The sequence below is a fragment of the Hyla sarda genome, chromosome 4 (assembly GCF_029499605.1).
Source record: "Hyla sarda isolate aHylSar1 chromosome 4, aHylSar1.hap1, whole genome shotgun sequence".
Classification (NCBI taxonomy): Eukaryota; Metazoa; Chordata; class Amphibia; order Anura; family Hylidae; genus Hyla; species Hyla sarda.
This window is the reverse complement of record NC_079192.1, coordinates 131,227,724-131,249,342: the sequence shown is the minus strand read 5'-3', so window position 1 is coordinate 131,249,342 and position 21,619 is coordinate 131,227,724. Positions and strand designations below refer to the sequence as shown.

General features: G+C 40.1%; 1 protein-coding gene across 4 annotated transcripts in view; it reads left to right on the top strand.

Annotated features, from left to right (window-relative positions):
* Window positions 1-21,619, top strand: part of ADAMTSL3 (ADAMTS like 3) — a 516,054-nt gene that overhangs the window by 384,543 nt on the left and 109,892 nt on the right. For all 4 annotated transcript variants that reach the window (XM_056572133.1, XM_056572130.1, XM_056572132.1 and 1 more), the window contains exons 16-18: window positions 893-1,182; window positions 5,956-6,085; window positions 19,957-20,152. In XM_056572133.1, coding sequence (XP_056428108.1) covers window positions 893-1,182; window positions 5,956-6,085; window positions 19,957-20,152 — 616 coding nt within the window. The remainder of the gene's footprint in view (window positions 1-892; window positions 1,183-5,955; window positions 6,086-19,956; window positions 20,153-21,619) is intronic.

Genomic DNA, 21,619 nt, shown 5'->3' with positions numbered 1-21,619 from the left:
TTCAATAGTTATTAGCTTCTGTTTTCTGTCTAACTGCTCTCTGATGACTCACGTCCCGGGAGCTGTGCAGTTCCTATGGGGATATTCTCCCATCATGCACAGCTCCCAGTACGTGACATCATCATTGAGCAGTTAGACAGAAAACTTCAGAAGCTAATAACTATTGGAAGATTTTTTTAATAGAAGTAATTTACAAATCTGTTTAACTTTCCGGAGCCAGTTGATAGATATAAAAAAAGGTTTTGCCTGGAATACCCCTTTAATTTCTTCAGTTTACAACCCTTACAAATCAGAAAGAACTGTTTCAATGATGGCCAATGGTGTTGCTAACATTCTTTTTTGTATCTGACATAAGATATCTGACTGCATTGTTGCTGTGTTATTAGTTATTTTTACATTATTGATCGACAAAACATTATAGAAGCAAACTGTTGTAGAGCCATAAATAGGTCAATAAAACTTAGACAACTCCACATGACTGTAAAGATGAACTTACAAGACAGAAAAGTTGCTTCACTACTTAGATAAAAAATAAGTAGGAAAATTTAGATTTTACTTCATCATTGCAAGTGAAATGCATGAAATATAGGGGTACATTTACATGGTAGAATTTCCGCATGTGGAATTATGCAGGGATACCGCATCAAATTATAGCCCAACAGACTTTAATGGGATTCCGCACTCCCATTCACACTTCAGAATTTCAGTATGCGGATTCCGCATGATTTCCACAAGGATTCCGTACCAATTCTGCACAAAATCTGCACAAGCCAGAAACCACTTAAATGAATGTGGACTCGGAACTGGTGCAGATGTGGGGAAATTCTGCCATGTCAATATACCCTAATAGTGTTATAAAGCAATAAACGTCATAAATCAATAATTCTTACAGGTTCATCCCAGAAGCCTGGTCACCCTGCAGTGTCACTTGTGGTCATGGTGTGCAAGTGAGGGAAGTCAAGTGCCGTATTTTACTGACATTTACTCAAACTGAATTAGAATTGCCAGAAGAAGAATGTGAAGAGGAGAAACCTGTTGTAGAAAGAGCATGTTATCTCCCATCATGTCATGGTGAGGCGGTGGATCAAGCAGTAGAGCTTCCAGTACAAGAGGAGGATTCAGCTGAGATATATGACTGGGAGTATATTGGGTTCACTGCCTGCTCCAGCAGTTGTTCAGGAGGTAAAGTGTTTTCTGCAAGATCTTATATAATCAATTGCTAACATTATAATGACATTATTTTCTTCCTTCACCTCCCCCAAGTTATTTGATCCCCCCAAATGGGGGCATTGAAAATTACAACTCAGCTAGAAAAATTCAAGCTATGTTAACAAGAAAATTAATAGCTTTTTAAATGCATTGATGAAAAGAAACAAAAAAATCGCTTTGCCCTTAATTACATCAAAAGAAACCAGATTCCTAAGGGGTTAACATCTAGTATCCCATGCAAAAAAGATTCTGGGTGCAAAGATTATTGATGACACTTCTTTAAAGTATATTGTGGTACCCGGGTGTTGTAGTGCAGGTAGTAGTAGGGGCAGGTGGTAATAGCCCAGGGACAGATGGTAGTATAATCCTTTGTAGTGTTCGTGACGCCAGGATATGGTTGTATGGTGTAGGGCACCGCCGACCCCACACAGGAATGAGAGTACAAAGCAGATTTTGATGCAACTGGAACTTTACTGAAGAAGGCAGTATAACAGTTCTTACAGATTTCTTACAGCAGGAACCAAGAGAAGCAGGAACTAAAAGGACCTAGTATGGAGAATACAACCCTTTATATATCAGAGGGCTGGACTAAAGCCCATTGGTAGCTAGTTGCCTGTGGTTACCCGTGCCTCTGGAACTCTGGGTATCAGGTGGTCACACATCACATGACCATATCACATGACCTTAGGAAGGTCCTATAAAGTTTAAACATCCTAATAACCTTTACACATAGTTTATATTCACTGTACAATACTTAAAATAAACATACATAATTAATGTACAATAGAAATCATAATAATGACCTAGGGGGATCCTGCAGGAGAGCCCTGTGGACTGGAGGGACTCTACCTGAGGGGACTTTAGGAACTGTACAGAGCCACGTTCTGTACTGGGACACGACAATATCACAGGGAAAACATAGAGTTGAAATTTGCAATGGCTAGGTGAAAAAATGACCTTGGTGATGGCCAAATGGATCTTGAGGACCAGTTTATCCTTTGGCAACATCCACCGTACATGTATGGTATGCGCTGGGGAGTATGGAGTGAGCTCTAATCCCAGTTATTGGGCCAACTAAATGCAGCAGTCAGGTTGTTAGTGTTAGAAGCCAGGTTCTGATCTTTACTAGTCTTCGAATATCCCTTGCCATGTGACACACTTGTGGGGTGCTAGGCCTGAAGGCCTCCATGGCTGCCATGAGTCTATTTGATAGTAGGGGGTACTACTACTGGCAATACAACGGTACACTGCAACAATTGCAGTGTACCATATAAGCAATTAAGCAATCAAGCTGTCACATGTATGAGTCACTAGGGGAACTATAAATGTAATGAAAAAAGTTTTAGCAAATATGAAAAGCCACATTTAAAAAAAATTCAAAACTCACCCCTCTCCCCCCCAAAAAAATCTAAACTGCAGAAAAAGAAGCTCAGTTGGTATCATTAAAGGGGTAGTCCGCTGCTCAGCATTTGGAACAAACTATTCCGAACGCTGGAGCCGGCGGCGGGAGCTTCTGACATCATAGCCCCGCCCCCTCATGATGTCTAGCCCCGCCCCCTCATTGCAAGTCTATGGGAGGGGGCATGGCCACTGTCACGCCCCTCCCATGGACTTGCATTGAGGGGGTGGGGCGTGACATAAGGGGGTGGGGCTATGACATCACAAGCTCCTGGCGCCAGCTCAAGCCTTCGGAACAGTTTGTTCCAAACGCTGAGCAGTGGAATACCCCTTTAAATACAGAAGTGTCCGAACTACATTCATTGACAAAAAACATAGAAATGTTTTCTGTTTTGCCACAAGAGGGCATAAAAGTGCTTCCCGCTGCAATATAAAAAGGCTCTCAGAGGCTACTTTTGAGTTGTGTATCTTTTGGTGAAAGATTGTTGACTGCTAGACATGCCTCTTCGACAAACTGAAAGACATTTAACCTGGTTTTCAGACATTGAGAGGGAACACATTGTAGGGCTGACAGAAGCAGAAAAATGAAACAATGAAGGAATCTTCTGGCACCACTCTCCCTTAACGACCATGGACATATATTTACGTCCGTGGCCGGCTCCTGTGATATAATGCGCGGTCACACGGTGACAGCGTGTCATATCGGGTCAGTCCCAACATGTAACTGAAGCTGGGACCCGGGCCTAATAGCGCGCAGCAGCAATCGCGGTGCCGCGTGCTATTAACGGTTTAGACGCGGCATTCAAAGTTTAACGCCACGTCTAAAATGAAAGTAAAACCTTCCCGGTTGCTCAGTGGGGCTGATCGGGACCACCGCAGTGAAAATGCGGTGTCCCGATCAGCTAGGACGGGAGCGGAGGGTCACTCACCTTCCTCCGTCGCGTCCGATCGGCGATTGATTGCTCCAAGCCTGAGATGCAGGCTTGAGCAATTGCCCGCCGATAACACTGATTAATGCAAAGCTATGGCTTTTCAGTGAACAGTGCTGGCAATCATTGTATGCAATGTTATAGCCCCCTATAACATTGCAAAAAAAAAAAAAGTGTAACAAAAAAAGGTAATAAATATGATTTAACCCTTTCCCTAATAAAAGTCCAAACCATCCCCATTTTCCCATAAAAAAAAACCATGTAAAAAAAAATAAATATAAACATATGTGGTATAGCCACATACACGAAATATAATTAATTAAACCACAGGGTGAATTCCAAAGTCCAAAATAGCGTATTTTTGGTCACATTTTATATCATGAAAAAATGAATAAATCGCGATCAAAAAGTCCGATCAATACAAAAATGGTACCGATAAAAACTTCAGATCACAGTGCAAAAAATGAGCCCTCATACCGCCCCGTAAAAAGTTAAAGGGGTCAGAAGATGACAATTTTAATCGTATACATTTTCCTGCATGTAGTTAAGATTTATTCCAGAAGTACGACAAAATCAAATCTATATAAGTAGGGTATCATTTTAATCGTATGGACCTACAGAATAAAGATTAGGTGTAATTTTTACCGAAGAAAGTACTGCATAGAAAACGGAAAAACCTATCACTCCCCACTTGATGAAGAAAAAAGCTTTATTTCATGCGTGCAGGTACAAACACCAGCAGTAGGGAGCTGAACACAGGTGCAGAGGTGTTACTTGGGACTGCACAGTTCTGTGCACATGGCACTTCCTCTAGCCAGGACACAGCAGCCAGAAAGCAGAAAAGACCTTTCAATGAATTGCCCACTAGTTAAGTCATACTGACCATGATGTTAGGAAGTGTTGGAGCAGTGGTTACACGAGGGCAATCACACATAGCGAATAGGCACCAGACAGCCCAGACAGACCACCATTGGAGAGGATTGTATGGTCTGCTGAAAAGCACAAGCAGCTCCAACAGTTTCCTTGTCCACCATCCAGACATAGGTGATACCTTCGTTACATATCTCTGTCTATGCCCAGACCATTTCCAGGTGCATAGAATTAGGAAATTTGGTGTCACAGCACCCATTACTTGTCCTGCAGATTAACAACAATCCATCATCACCTTTGTTTGCAGTAGAGTCGTAAACGATAAACCTGGACTGCTACAGACTGGAACTGTATCATCTTTAGTAATTATGCCAGGTGGTCTTTAGTATCCGACGATGGTTGGATTCAAGTGTGGAGGCCTCATGGTGAGGGCGTAAATGCTGCCTTTGCTGTGGAGCGATACACTGCCACCGCTGCTGGTATAATGATCTGAAAAACCATTCCATCCAACAGTTGGTCACCCCGATTAGTGGTAAGAGGTAAACTAGCAGCTCAGTGATATGTGCAGGTTAATAATAAGTTAATGCTCTTAGACAGTGAAGAGGTAAACACCAAACTGGAAATTGACTGCATCCTTAAGGGGTTAAGGGGTCGGCTGAGAGCCTTCCAGCTGCAAAAAAAGCTACATTGTCAGCCACTGGTGTCCCTTTAATTGCCAGTGGTAGTGGTAGGTGGCTAACAGATTAGAATGCAGTAAAAAGGATTTCCAAGAAGACTGAACATATAGTTAAAAGAGTACTTGTCATTTAAAAAAAAACAAAAAAAACTTTTGACATGTTATAGCGACATGTCAAAAGTTTAAATGGGTGGGGGTCTCAGTGTTCAGACCTTAACTGAACAGCAGAATAAGCCTGGAGAAGTCTGTGCTGCCACGCTCTCCTCTCCCTACCTCCATCCATGTGTCACATGGTCGAAACATTTGACATAACGCTAGGACTCAAACGTTTTTCCAAATGACAGTGGACATTAAAGGCAGAAATATGGCAGAATTCTGTGTTCATTACAGCTGCAAATCCTGGTCCGACTATGTGTCTTATGACCTGAGCTGACATCATTATAGGGATCCATAATGCTTTTTTTCAGATCATTAGACTAGCCATTTGGCCAGGATTTGTAGCTTGATGGAGAAATGCAGATGTATTAAGCGCATTTCAAACTGGCCATATTTCGGTTACTAATGGAAACTAGCTGCATTGTTCACTCTTCTGTTTAATATTTATTAGGGGTTCTAGACAGAGAGACAGAATGCTGCTTCTCATTAAACCATTATTTTCTATTGTAAGAAAATACGTTTTATTTACTACTCATGAGATAGTGGTGAACTCATCCAAGGAGCTCTTGAGCATTGATCACAGTTGTCAATCTTGGAACAAGAAGTTCTGACTTCTCCAAACTGTGGTACAAAAGGGATTTACATTGCTCCATTCTTGGACAATTGATGATATTTTCTTCATATTTATTGCTTTTGTTTTGTATTCCTTTAATCTAGGAAGACAAGAAGCCATTGCAGCCTGCCTCCATATCCAGACAAAAAGAATAGTGAACAACTCTCTGTGTGACAGCTCAATGCGTCCACCTGCAATGACCAGAGCCTGTAATACCAAGCTGTGCCCTCCAAGGTACTGTCTTAATGGATTTCCATTACTTTATCTAAGGGACATCATTTATAGCTGATACATAAACGTGCTTGTGTATGGCAGTGTTAAAAAACTAAAAATATAAAGTGGTCAATCAATATCTAACTTTTCTAATTTTATATTCCTGCACAGAAAAATATAATTGCCGAGGTATATCTATTGATTTCAGATGAGTAGCCTTAACACCTAGATATAAAGGTGTCATTGAATCATAGACTGAAAAATATTACTTTGACTGTAAATGTTATACTACAAGTTACAATTTCACATGACTACAAATATAGGATAAAAAAGTACCCATAGCTGTCAACCGAATGTTTGTTTTGGCAACAACGATCTCTTCCCATCCCCCTATACACATGAGTGTTCAAATTGGTTGAGTATTCTTGTGTTCTGCATGGAGAGAGGAGGGTACGCTTCTACCAGGCTACTGTCAATGGCTTATCTTTTAGAGAACAAAAGAGTAAAGCAGTCAAAGTCCAACATAATTGATCCTTCTCTCCCCCAATTTCCTCTGTTTTGGGAGAGTCGGGAGGTCTCATACACATTACTAAAAAGATAAATATAAGGGCACAATGGGTGATCCCAGGGGAGGTCTCAGCAAGAATCATAATCACCATGGCGAGTTGTGCATAAGCTAGGCACAACACTAGTAGAAAAATGCCTTTGAGGCGCAAAATCCTTCTGGTTCAGCTGCAGATTCCATGGTGAGGCCACAAGTAGCTGTACAAAGTACTATGAGCACAACACGGGAAAAAGCCACTGTTACAGAAGAGCTGCACAAACTCCCAAGATTTAGTCAAATGCTGACGTGTTTTGAGTAAGAATTATCCTCGTTTATCTGAGAATTCCTCTCGACCCCTCTGGGTTAACTATATGTGAACACTCAACTAAAACCTGACTTCTTCATAATACAACATTCTGTAACTTGATACAGGATTTGGGATTATACCAGAGTGTGCAGTTCACAGATTCTATGTTGATCATTTGTATGACATTTATGCTAAAAGATGTCCCAAAAGTTCACATGTATTGCACACTGCACATCTTTTGGTGTGTGGTTAAACAGTTGCAGGTTGACCATGACAAATGCAGCGGGGGAGTTTTCAATAGCAACCAATCAGATTGTAGCCTCTGAAGAATGGAAGAAGCAATCTGATTGGTTGCTATGGGCAACTCAGCAACTTCTCCTCTAGACAAGTTTCGATAAATCTCCCCCAGCATTGACAAATTTACAAGCAAAAAAAAATCTTTATTGTTACAATATTATATTAAATAAGGTTTGAGAAGGCCCATATATTATACATTTAGTAATAATATACTACATATATTAGTAAGAAGACCCATACTATGCAGCATTTATTAATGAAAAGACATATATACTTACATTTAGTAATACTATGCAGCATGTATTAATAAAAAGACACATATACTATACATTTAGTAATACTGTGCAGCATATATTAATAAAAAGACACATATACTATACATTTAGTAATACTGTGCAGCATATATTAATAAAAAGACACATATACTATACATTTAGTAATACTGTGCAGCATATAATAATTAAAATGAACATATACTATACATTTAGTAATACTATGCAGCATATGTTAATTAAAATGCACATATACTATACATTTAGTAATACTATGCAGCATATATTAATTAAAATGCACATATACTATACATTTAGTAATACTGTGCAGCATATATTAAAAGGCACATATACTATACATTTAGTAATACTATACAGCATATAAAAGTAAGAAGACCCATACACTATACATTTAGTAATACTGCGCAGCGTATATTAATAAAAAGGCACATATACTATACATTTAGTAATACTATAAGGCATATATTAATAAAAAATACACATATACTAGGCATTTAGTAATACTATGCAGCATAAATTAATAAAAAGACACATTTACTATACATTTAGTAACACTGTGCAGCATATATTAATTAAAATGCACATATACTATACATTTAGTAATACTATGCAGCATATATTAATAAAAAGACACATATACTATACATTTAGTTATACTGTGCAGCATATATTAATTAAAATGCACATATACTATACATTTAGTAATACTGTGCAGCATATATTAAAAGGCACATATACTATACATTTAGTAATACTGTGCAGCATATATTAATAAAAAGGCAGATATACTATACATTTAGTAATACTATACAGCAAACAAAAGTAAGAAGACCCATACACTATACATTTAGTAATACTGTGCAGCGTATATTAATAAAAAGGCACATATACTATACATTTAGTAATACTATAAGGCATATATTAATAAAAAGACACATATACTAGGCATTTAGTAATACTATGCAGCATATTCTATACATTTAGTAATACTTTAGAACATATATCAGTAGAAGGTAAGAGCAAAGGCAGTGCTCAGGATGTGCTATAAAACGTAGCTTTTATTTATTATCCAAAAATAATAAAATCTTACAAGGTGAATATCTACGTGATGTATAGTATATTCGGTCAAAATATTATCAATGGTCAGTCACTGGGCTCTGCAGGGCCCAGCCAGCCCAGTCCGACTTATCACCAAGGGTGTAGTTAAATAAGACACCACAGGGTGAGCAAATTCCACAAACCACGACGCGTTTCTACCTACTGGTACATTGCAGGTGTCATCAGGAGGTACAAATAATAGCAAAATAGAGACCGATAATACAGGATTATAGTGCAAAATTCTATATTCTTATATATCTGTTAAAAGTCACAGACCTCTATTAAAATATATGACATGGTTTAATGTGACACAGGAGCCTGTAAAAGAAAAAAGGGAACTCTCCCTACAGTGCATGCTCATTAAGAGCTAATTCACATTGTGGCATAGACTTGTAGCGGTGAATCCTGTGGGAGAGAAAAGGCTATCCCTAATTGTCACAGCTTATGTCATAGGAGGTCTGTGGCAGATCACAGCTGAGTTCCCGAGTTCCACGGTTAGCTGGTCTGCATAGCGTGTAGACGCTTCCCCGCTTGTAGCCGGGTACCGGAGGTGTCCGGATCCTATCGCCTGCTGCGGCAAGAACTGGCGTCTGACATATATTAGTAGGATGGCCCATATGTTATCAATTTAGTTATAACGTACATTATATATTAGTAAGAAGGCCCATATACTATACATTTATAGTAATAACATGCAGCATATATTAGGACACCAACGCAACAAAAGTCATGAGCACCGTGTATAAAGTGGAATCTTTCCAACATGTTGTAGATTAAAAGTAGTTTAGAAGTAAATTGCTTCTCCAAACAGGAAATCAATATAGACAAAGCAATAAAGGAAAACGTCTGAAAGGTGCACGCTGTAAAGTAATATAATATGGCCCTCCATGAAACGGCATTGGAAGGAGAGGGATGTTTGAAGAGGCCTTCATTCATGGTGCACAGGAATGTAAACACTATAGTAGATATGGGCATTCATTTGTGTCTGGAGCAGCTGCACTGGGTAGACGACTAGGGAAGGGAAGTTATTGACTATTTCTGTATAACTGATCTCCTACTTTGCAGAATAGGAATTAAATAGCTTGTGAAAGGCCTATTTTTATTATATACCGTATAATCTCGAGTATAAGCCAAGTTTTTCAGCACGATTTTTAGTTCTGAAAACGCCCCCCTCGGCTTATACTCGAGTGAGCTCTCCGCCTGTCAATCCCTTCTCAGTAGTCTTCAACCTGCGGACCTCCAGATGTTGCAAAACTACAACTCCCAGCATGCCCGAACAGCCATCGGCTGTCCGGGCATGCTGGAAGTAGTAGTTTTGAAACATCTGGAGGTGCACAGGTTGAAGACCACTGCGGCCTTCGTCATCATCCGGACGTCCCTGTGCGTCGTCGTCAAGGCAATGCCACTAGTCCGGGGCCGGGTCCGGAGCGGAGAAGAGGGCCTCCCGGTGAAAATGGACAGCCCGAACGACTAACTCTTCCCACCGGACGGTCCCTGCAGCATAGACAGCCCGGACCAGCTCACCCTTCCTTCCCACCGAGGGGAGGTGAGTAGAAAACTAAAGGGGGAGGTCTGGATGATATCGGCTTATATTCGGGTCGGCTTATACTCGAGTATATACGGTATGTAGAGTGTATTATATGGCGGTATGGAGGGGCTTACTTAACAAGGAACCATGGGCCTTTCAAGCAGAACTTGAATAAGAAAACACTTGCCGATTATAGCAGCAAGATCAGAAAAGCTAAGGTTTATTTTGGTCTTTGTACTGCACAGAAATAATGCTCATAGTGATGTCACAGTACAAAGTTAATGCTGACTATAAAATTATAGTACACGGATAATGTAACCAAATTTATCACTGACACAAAGACACAACCAATCACAGCTTTGCTTTCATTCCACAAATAGCTCTGGTTGAATGAGCTGAACTGTGATTGGGCCAATCATTCTGGGCCAATGTGCACAGTGATGTGATAAGCCTGGGGTAGTGCACACAGTGATGTGACAATATTGTATTGATACAGGGATGCCAAAGGAAGAAGAAAGTAAAAAAAAAGCACTATAGAAAATGCACACCAAAATCATGTAAAACCTATCTCAATCAGGCAACAGCAAATAAAGACAACACATATAAAAAAAAAAATTTAAAATAGCTTCCTATAAAGTGCTAGCTGGAGCAGATACTGACCGGAAGTATAAAGAGGAGCATCAATTAAATGGCAAATTCTAGCTGTATGGGTTCACAAAGCCCCACGTGTTCCCTGAGAATTGCATGGGGCTTGGTGGAACCTGTATACTTGCCACCTGTTTTCTTTATTTACACTACAGGAATATTCTACTTAATATTAAAGTATAGAAATGATAAATGCAGTGTAGTCACAGTACAGAGAAAACACTATGGCATAGGACAGCTTTTCCCAAACAGGGAGTCTCCAGCTCTTGCAAAACTCCCTGCATGCTGGAAGTTGTAGTTTTACAACAACTGGATGCTCCCTGTTTGGAAAACACTGGCATAGGAATTACACACAAGTAAGGTCACTATGTACATATATCACAGTACAGAAAATGTCACAGAGATAGGGTATTATACACAGAGATGTGTTAAGGGGGCTCCATTTTAACCCTTTTTTTCAAATAAAGTGAATGGTTTTAAATTGTTATTTTTGCTACTGTTGGGATGGGATTTTCATAGCAAAATGAGGTCACATTAAAATTCTAAAGACCACTTTAACTAAACCTTACGTTTTAGTGGATATGGTCTCTCCTAATTGTTGATCCCCATAGCAGATCCTATGCCTGCTACCCTAGTAAATATTCCCATTGCAGTACAGTACTGTGCATTGTACAACATGGTGTAGAGCAGGGGTCCAGTCCTGGGAAAATTCTCTGGGAACTTACCCAAGACTTCCACTCAATAGCTGGTCCTGCAGGACTGCTAATGGGAACAGTGTTCCTGCTGTGAAAAAAGTGCAGAAACTCCATTCCCATATGTTCCTGCAGTACTTGAGCCCTGGTGTACAGAATGTATTGACTCTCATTTGTTCCTTCCCTCTTATTGCCCTGATAAAATCTTCTTCACTCATAGTTAATGCCCCTTTGACATAGTTACAGGCCAGCATACTGAAAGCTTCTCATGGGGTTAAAAAGCAAACAGGAAGGGAATACGTATAAACTTGATGGTGCCATGATTGTAATGTGATAAGGAATCATATGAAAGTTTCCAGCTACTGTGACATCTCTTTATGAAGTTTCAGACTAGTTTAAGCAGGGGCATAGCTGGAAACCACTAGGGTCCCCGATGTAAAACATTAACCTGCCCCCCTTCCCCCCAAACAACCCCCTTCCCCCGACCTTAGCCACCCAAACATATCAGTGACTTCAGCACTAATGGGATATAGTGAGGAGAATACACGCTGATATAAGTGACTCACTCAGTCTTCTCTGTAGTCGTTTTTCTTCTTTATCTGGTTCAGACCACCGTGGCTTTGCATAGTCTGATGCCCAATATTATTGGCTCCTCACTTTGTCAGCATATCCTTATCCCATATGTGAAGACAACCCTGTCACATACTGTACCATAAGACACCTAACTAGAATCCCATGGGCTTCATGATAAATTTTGGCATGTTCCCATCCATCATAACCAGCCCCCCCATAAGAACATCTCCTATACATCCACCCCAGCCCCCCCATCCATCAGAATGTTCCACATAAATCCACACCAACCCATCAGCATGCCTACCATACATACCGTGTGCCCCTCTTCTCAGCATGTCCCTCATCCTTCTACACATTGTCCCCCATCCCTCCATACATACCAGTGTTTCCAACCAGGGTGTCTCCAGCTGCTGCAAAGCTATAACTCCCACCATGCCCAGACAGCCAAAGGTTGAGTAGCAAAACCATCTGCAGAAAATACACAGCAAAATATGGCACGTGTGGCTCTACCTTAAAGGTCCTTTCTTAATATGATATAAATAGTACATATGGTAGAAATCTCTGTGCGGACTAGGGCCTATTCTGAGTTTTGTTGTGGGGGTTTATGTTTTCTTTGGACACCCTTGGTATATATTGTCCTGTCTGGTCATCACAACCACCAGTTATTTCACTTGGTCTTTGTCAATTCAACATTTGTGATTATGTAGTATAAGCATTCCCTATCAGAATGCCTTTGGAAATAATTCCTTGGCTTCCCAATTCCCTCAAGACTTATATAAAGATCTATTGATTCCAGCCAATATGATCTTTCTATTCATCCTTTATATGACGCGAGAGCTTAAAGACGGGAATTCTTTATTGACCCTTTTTATGTTGTAGATTAATCAGCATTCCTTACACTTACTACATCTGGCAGACACATAATGAACAGGTCATAGTATTCCAATATCAGACGCCAGAAGTGGGAAATTCTAGAACAGTTGTAAAACTATGATAAAGTGTAGAAATCCAGTTCAATATTTTAGTCTAGTTGAGCATGACTGATGGGGCAGATGATGTGATGAATGTCACCGCAGCAGCGCATTTAACAAGTTTCATGTTTGGCTATTTTAGACTTTAAAGTCTTAAATGTAATATAATGGTCTGCAGCGTGTCCAAGCATCGGGGCAAGCCTCAAACATATCCTGGCAACAGACATCTATCTTCCTTAGCCAGAAGTCAAAAAGGCTCTTTTTAATAACGATTCAGGAAATTGTTACATATTGAACCTGATGGAAGATTTCATGTTCGTTTCATAATAATATTTTAGGTTTTGCCGCAGACATTTTCCTTTGGAAACTGGGTAATAGTCTGAATATTTCTTTCTCTCTTTTACGTCTTTGATTGGAGTCTCGTGAGAACTATGTAGGGGTTTGCAATGGTGTTCTTATCTTTTCTTCCACAATATCTTTGTTCAGGAGCAGATAAAAAGGAATCAATTTTGTTGTTCATTGTTGCATTCTTTGGTGACAGTTTTTTCTTTATTTTTAAATAACAGCCACAGTAACTCAGTGCTTTCATCTATTCATGGAATTTATTGTTGTAATCCCCCCCAAAAATGATGTTGTAGAAATGCTGTAGACTTTCCATGCAAAATAGTGCATGAAAAATCTGCTTGGCTGAATGGGCATCTCCTGTAAGACCAGACTGCGTACCAGAAGGGGAAAATCAGCACTGATCAGGGCAATTTGCCCCTTTTGAATAATAAAAAAATAAATACACAAATAAAAAAAAAAATAATATATATACTACCAGACACCCCTGTAAGTGGTGATTGTGTGTTGTATGTGTGATTATGTGGGGATTTTGTGTTGTATTTGTGACTGTGGTAATTGTGTGTTGTATGTGTGACTATGTGGTGATTGTGTGCTTTATGTGTGACTATAGAGTGGTAGGTGGTGAATGCATGTATCAGGATATCCATGTAAGTTGTCAAGGCAGCGCAGTAGCTAGGATGAGTGCACTGGACTCAAGTGCAGCTGCGTGGGGGCACAAAAGGGGTTGAACTTGCCCCCTGACAATGTAAAATCTGTAGCAATGCATACAAGGTACGCATTGCCACTTGGTCTGTGTACTGTACTGTAGTTTGTCTTTCTCATTAATAACTTTCCTATATAGCAGTATATATTTCCACTGTTGAGATCCACAGGTTTAGAGGGAATGTGCCCAGGTTCCTACCTGCCTCACTAGCTACAAAGGCTTAAAAGAAACATTGATTATAACTATGCAACATGTGGTCTGGGATATTAATAGGCAATGAAAGTTATGTCTATGTAATTGATTCATCAAGGTTTAATTATGTTGTATTTGTATAGTTTAGAACTTTCTTGTCAAATTAGCTTCCATACATTGTGACAGTAATGAGCATACATTTCACTAGCTTGCTTTAACTGATAAGGTCATTACATAAGCATGAAACTATTTCATAGAAGTAAGTTTGCCTTAAGACAACATCAATTATGTAAAACATGCACCAGTTCATGAAAAATTTGCCAAAGTTACTATGAATTCTACCCAGTAGGTATAGTAAATAGTCTCTGCAGAGACTCTTGATACTTTATAAAATAACATGCCATCACAACAAATGGCGTCAGGAGAAACTATGCAGCGAAAGTGGAAATTTAACAGGACACATATTTAGACTGTAGTTCCATTTCAGTCAATAGGTTTCCTAAATTTCCTATGAATTTCAGATTCTATAAATAATTTATTTCAGTTTTAGTTATATGAAAATATGGTACAGCCACAAAGGATCATTCAGTGCTATTTGCAATGTAGTAAAACATCGGCCTTGATTATTTCAACGCAACATTGGTACAAAAGCAAGGGTTGAAATATGCTGAGATATTTTATAAAAGGTAATCTTAAACAGATGGTAATACAATTACAGAAGCTAGACATGCAGAGATTCATTTAGCAGAAAGATGCACAGGTTCATTGGAAAGTTTACTGAGGCAATTTCAGAGGCCCAGGCGAGGTGCCGGAGAACATAAAGGTTTCCTAGGCTTATGGTATGGTAGGACTGCCTGCAAGCTTTTTACAACTGTAGTAAATGATCTATGAGAAAATATAGGAAATCATAGATAGTTATTATCATCAGCATCAGCCTAGGGGCTTGTTCACATCTGCGTTGCGAAAATGTATTATTATGATTGTTTAAAATTTAGATTACGAATACAGAAATACTTCCAGCTCCAATTTCATAAAAAAATTCTCAAACTTTATTAAATATCTTGTAAAAACACAACACTGGTAGATGCATTTCAGACAGTTAACTGTCCTTAATATTGGCTGGGTAGAGGGTCTCACAGGGGGCAAATACTATAGGCATTTACTTATAGGAGCATCCATAACCTTCTAGTATGCGTCGCTAAATGTGTCCCTGAATATGAGCATGGTCCTCCTGCTAGATCTGTGGTCATGGAAATGGCAGCATAATGTAAGGACAAGCTAGAAAGAAATTGCCAACTATATCACAATAACATACACTGGCCCTCATTTACTTAGAAAATTGGGTTGTAAGTCTATGTTGATTTCTTACCCGACTGCTTTTTTCCCCTGGTATTTATTATTATGTCGCATCCTGTTTGTTGCATGTGGGTTTTGTTGGTTTTGGTTTCCAACTCCTCTGAGCTGTCAGGAAAAAATCCACAACAATACAACAAATTCGGGTTGGAAACCTTTATAAATACATGGGAAAGCTCAGAAATGTCGGGTAACGCCCCTTTTTCGGGTTTGGGAGAATCCACATCGGGTCCGTCGGGAAAAAATGTCGCATCGTGTCGCAGACTGGCGCACGATGTCTGCGGCATGGCGCAGACAAAGATGCGACAAAAAAACCCGACAAAAGAGGTCGGGTTTAGAATAGTAAATGAGGGCCACTGTGGGAGATTTACTAAACTTTGTGAAAAGGAATGGAGATGTAGTTGCCCATAGTAACCAATCAGATTGCTTTTGTACTTTAAAGGGGTACTCCGCTGCTCAACGTTTGGAACAAAATGTTCTGAATGCTTAGAGCCAGTACCGGGAGCTTGTGATGTCATATCCCCACCCCTCATGATGTCACACCCCCTCCCATAGACTTGCATTGAGGGGGCAGTGCATGACATTATGAGGGGTGGGAATATGACGTCACAAGCTCCCGGCGCCGGCTCTAAGCATTCGGAACATTTTGTTCCAAATGCTGAGCAGCGGAGTACCCCTTTAAAGAGGCTTCTTAAAAATGAAAGCTGGGGTCTGATTGGCTGCTATGGGCAACTGCTCCGCTATTTCTTTGCACAAGGTTTGATAAATCACCTTCTTAGGCTGGGTTCACATACGGGAGCGCATACGGCAGGGGGCAGCTGAAACTTTGCACTCCCGTATGCCTTCGTATGCGCTCCCATATGTAATTCATTTCAATGAGCTGACCGGAGTGAAACGTTTGGTCCGGTCAGCTCATTTTTGCACCGTATGTGCTTTTACAACCGGTCCTAAAACCGTGGTTGACCACAGTTTTAGGTCCGGGGAAAAAGCGCATACAGCTCAAAAATGAGCCGACCGAACGTTTCACTCCGGCCGGCTCATTAACATGATTAACATACGGGAGTGCATACGAAGGCATACGGGAGCGCAAGGTTTTAGCTCCCCCCTGCCATATGCGCTCCCATATGGGAGAAAACGTAGTGTGAACCCAGCCTTACATTTGATTTCTCTGGCACTTCAGACATGTCAGACACTTTTATCTTACCTTTACCACTTCTTGCCTTGCTCAGTTTACATTAATATTCTGCACTAAAATAATCATGCATTACGTCAATAAATCTAGTCGATTTTACAGTTCCTCGTAACCCCCTTTTTTAGACTAGGTAGCGTCACAGTTGGATGGATGGTGAGACATCAAATTTATCATGTTGCTCAATGTGTGAAGGATTTTCAATAAACTTTTCTGCCTTATGGATTTCTATGCCACCTATTGACTGGAGTGAGATTGCGCAAAAAATTTGAAATCTTTTTTAAAAGTTAAACCATGCCCTTTTTTTTTTTTTTTCTTACCAAACACCTTTTGTCGGATGAGATGCAAGAGTGTCTAAAACACATAAGCTGGTGCACAGCTTATAAGCCAGTTTTTGTGTAGCAAATTGCATCTGAATCATGACACATTTCCAAAAGTACGGTAAATCTGCCCCATTGTGTGTTAGAAAGTTTAGCAATTAACTGTTATTAACCTAAGAACAGAAAATCCTTTAATGGGGTTCTTAAGGATAATAACATTGATGGCCTGTCCTTCACACTTCTCTAAAGGTCAGACCTCTATTAACTATTGGATGTTCCCATAGTAAACTCAGAGCTTTGGAATTACTCATTGGTGCCAGGCCTAAATCTTCTGTCATCAGATTAATATTTATTCTACATTTCATGGATCTGATTGTATCTGCTTTGTATTTTTCACGCTTTTGTTTGCCTTATTTCAGTAATAAGAATTAGGAACATTCCATGTTATACTACATTAGCATGATATCCAATAGCTCATTTCAAATTGAAACATATTTTGTTGAAATACTTTAATATGTTTTTCACCATCTTCCCTCTACGAATACATATAAATTGGGATTGGGATTTTTTGAGGCGTATGTGTGGTCTTGGGAGTTAAATCAAGGTTTATTAAAATCCGTAGTTAATTTACCCAACAATTTCTGCAATAGAAAGCCAAGGAGCATCCATAAGCTAAAGGGGTAATCCAGGAAAAAACTATTTTTTTTATATATCAACTGGCTCCAGAAAGTTAAACAGATATGTTTGTGAGCTGCTGAAGTTGAGTTGTTCTTTTCTGTCTAAGTGCTCTCTGATGACACGTGTCTTGGGAACTGTCCAGAGTAGAAGCAAATCCCCATAGCAAACCTCTTCAACTCTGTGCAGTTCCCGAGACAAGCAGAGATGTCAGCAGAGAGCACTGTTGTCAGACAGAAAAGAACAACTCAACTTCAGCAGCTGATAATTATTGGAAGGATTAAGATTTTTTAATCGAAATAATTTACAAATCTGTTTACATTTCTGGAGACAGTTGATATAAAAATTTTTTTGTGGAATTCCCCTTTAAGTATCAGATAAAACTTCTACCAGGTCAACATACGCATCAACAATTCCCGTAACACACTCCTATTCCCAGTTCTGCATCCTGTGGCCCCATGATAAATCTAAGGGTCTATTCACACGGCAGAATTTCAGCTTGCGGAATTCAGCCTCAAATTAAAGCTCATAGACTTCTATAAGATTCCACACTCCCATTCACACTTCTGAATTTCCGCTTGCGGAATTCCACAAGCGGAAATTCAGAAGTGTGCATGGGAATGAGGAATACCATAGAAATCTATGGGTTTTAAATTTGAGGCAAGCGGAAATTCTGCCGTGTGAATAGACTCTAAGGCTAGGTTCACACTGTGGAATTTCTGGGCAGAACTTCTGCCGGATATCAAGCCGGCGGCACTAGGACCACGCGGACTACATTACCGTCCCCATAGATGGCAATGCATTTCTGAGCAGATCTCCCAAAAAGATCCACCCAGAAATCCAATGCAGTCTATGGGGGCAGCAATGCAGTCTGCTTGGTCCTAGCGCCGCCGGCTCGATCTCGGGCAGAAATTCTGCCCAGAAATTCCACAGTGTGAACCCAGCCTAAGGGGCTGCAGAATAGAAGTCAATGAGAGCTGGAAAGCGAAGTGTGCTACTGCATGCCTTTTCCTGCTTTACTCCCGATTAGTGGGGTCTCAGCACTGAGACCCCAATCGATCAAAACTTTTGGCATGTCTGTATGACATGTAAATGTTTTTGAAATCACTGTAACACTAAATATTTGAATGAAAAGCCTATTTATGTTATTTTTTCCTTGGCATTTTGATATCTGAGTTTAATACTTTGGAGTAAGTCCTGTCACAATGTTTAATATGGTTAAGTTATGTTTAATATGGTTATGGTTATATTTAAAGAAGTACTCTGCTGTGTTTTTCTTTAACCCTCTGTGCCAGGGCTGCCAAGCGAAACAAAACAAACTTTAACTCACCTTCTTATGTTCCCCCTTTGCTCTGATATCGATGTCCCGTTCTCCGGTCCCTGACTTCTTCTGCTTCCTGTAAGTCGAAGAGTCACGTGACGCTCAGCGTATCACCAGTCGCAGGAGGACACTGCTGCGGCTGGTGATACTCTGAGCCTCACGTGACTCTTCGACTTACAGGAAGCAGAAGAAGTCGGGGACCGGAGAATGGGACATCGATATCAGAGCAACGGGGGAACGTAGGAAGGTGAGTTAAAGTTTTTGTTTCGCTTGGCAGCCCGGGCACAGAGGGTTAAAAAGAAATGCACCGGAGAACTCCTTTAATATGTTATATCTAACAGAAACTTGTATACTGCTGATACAATACTAACAATGGCTTTCATGATCAGATCATGACTTATTGAGTAAATTTAATATGTGTTCACATATATTTTACAATAGGCTTTTAGGGTGATTCTTTGTGCTACCTGTTGACTTATGCATAGACTGTTTTAGCCTTTCACTTAAAGGGAGAGCACATCTCTCAATTCTGAGCTGATCTGCCTAGACATGAGTAAGTTGGACCTATTAAGAAAAATCACTTCTGCAAGAAGACAGTGACAAGTGCAATTTCAGTGCAGATCTTCGGAGCTAGGAGCTATCCTTCTATTAAGTATGACATATACAGTTACATCAATGCACAGATGACTGATAAAGCATACAATCTCCTAAACCTGGACAATTGTTTTTCTCTTGGGAGTGTTATAAACCAGCAATAAAATGAAACAATATTACAAAAGTGAATTATACGCTTTGATCAGTGTTCTGTACGTTATTTATATAATAATTGTAACTATACTAAAACAGGTGGAATACAGGATCCTGGAGCCGGTGCTCAGCTACATGTGGGGTTGGGATACAAACCAGAGATGTCTACTGTTCTGGACGGCCCGAATCTAGCAATAATTCTGAGCAAGAATGTGAAGGTAAAAAGCCATCAGCTCTGCAGCCGTGTAATCAGATTGACTGCCCCCCGGCTTGGCATGCGGAGGACTGGCAACAGGTATTTCCTTGTACTTGCCAACAGAAATTCATTGTATGCAAATATCTGAATTTATATAAGATTTTTGATCTTTTTAAATGTTTGTGGTTTTGAAGTTAATTTCCAGCCTAAAACAGAAAGCTCATTTATGGCTGGAGAGACTAATGGAAGTTTACATCACATTGGAGCTCTCCGGTATAGTTTTGGGGTACATTCCCACAGCATGCCATATCTGCAGCATATAAACAGCTGAAAATCAAATCCACAGATTTTAATCAGCAATGGGAACTGGTGATTTAAAGTCAAGGGAAATTTATTTCATAACAACCAATGACAAGTAACTGTATTCGGCTGTTACTTTAAAGGGGTACTCCATTGGAAAACATTTTTTTTAAATCAACTGGTGCCAGAAAGTTAAACAAATTTCTAAATTACTTCTATTTAAAAATCTTAATCCTTCCATTGCTTAGCAGCTGTATTATGCTTTTCTGTCTGACCACAGTACTCTCTGCTGACACCTCTGTCCATGTCTGGAACTGTCCAGAGCAGGAGCAAATCCCCATAGCAAACCTCTCCTGCTCTGGACAGTTCCTGACATGGACAGAGGTGTCAGCAGAGAGCACTGTGGTTAGACAGAAAATATATTCAAAAAGAAAAGAACTTCCTCTGGAGCATACAGCAGCTGTTAAGTACTGGGAGGATTAAGATGTTTTTTAATAGAAGTCATTTTCAAATCTGTTTAACTTTCTGGCACTAGTCAATTAAAAAAAAATATTCCACTGGAGTACCCCTTTAAACTTGATACATCCCTCATACAATTTTTATGCTATTACACATGAAAAGGCCCATTAGAATTTGGGTTTAAATGGGTTTTTCAGTGAAAACATATTTATAGTCTATTCTCAGGATAGGGTACCAACACCTTAGTGGTATGTTGCCAACAACTGGCACCCCCACCAGTCAGCTGTTCTGCATAGCCTCATTGTCCGCACTGCACAGAGCACAGAACTGTAGAAATCGGCTCCTTACTATGTGTGGTGGCTGCGCTACATTACTGCAGCTCTACTTCCTATGTAGGGAATTGGAGCTGAAATGTAGATATCCGGCTCAGCCACTACAGAGGCTACGCAGCCAACTGCTTCCAGCTCCCTTCTCTGTGTAGTGTGGGTTCCATGCCTATGCAGAGCAGCAAACCGGCAGCGGCAGCAGCTGTCAGCACCCCGCCAACTGGATATTGATAGTATATCCTGAGGACAAGCTATCAATACACTTTCACTGGAAAACCCCTTTAAGGTACTGCACACAGAACCCTTGTTTTTGACCAGCCAGATATTTGCATATGTGACCAGGCATGCTTCATTTCATTCCTATTTACAAAAGATTAGCTCCATCCCTTTTAATATGTGTTAAAGCCACAATTCCAACCTCACTGATGTTCCTCTACAATCTTATATGCCTATAAAATGAACACCTAATGGTTAGCGTATT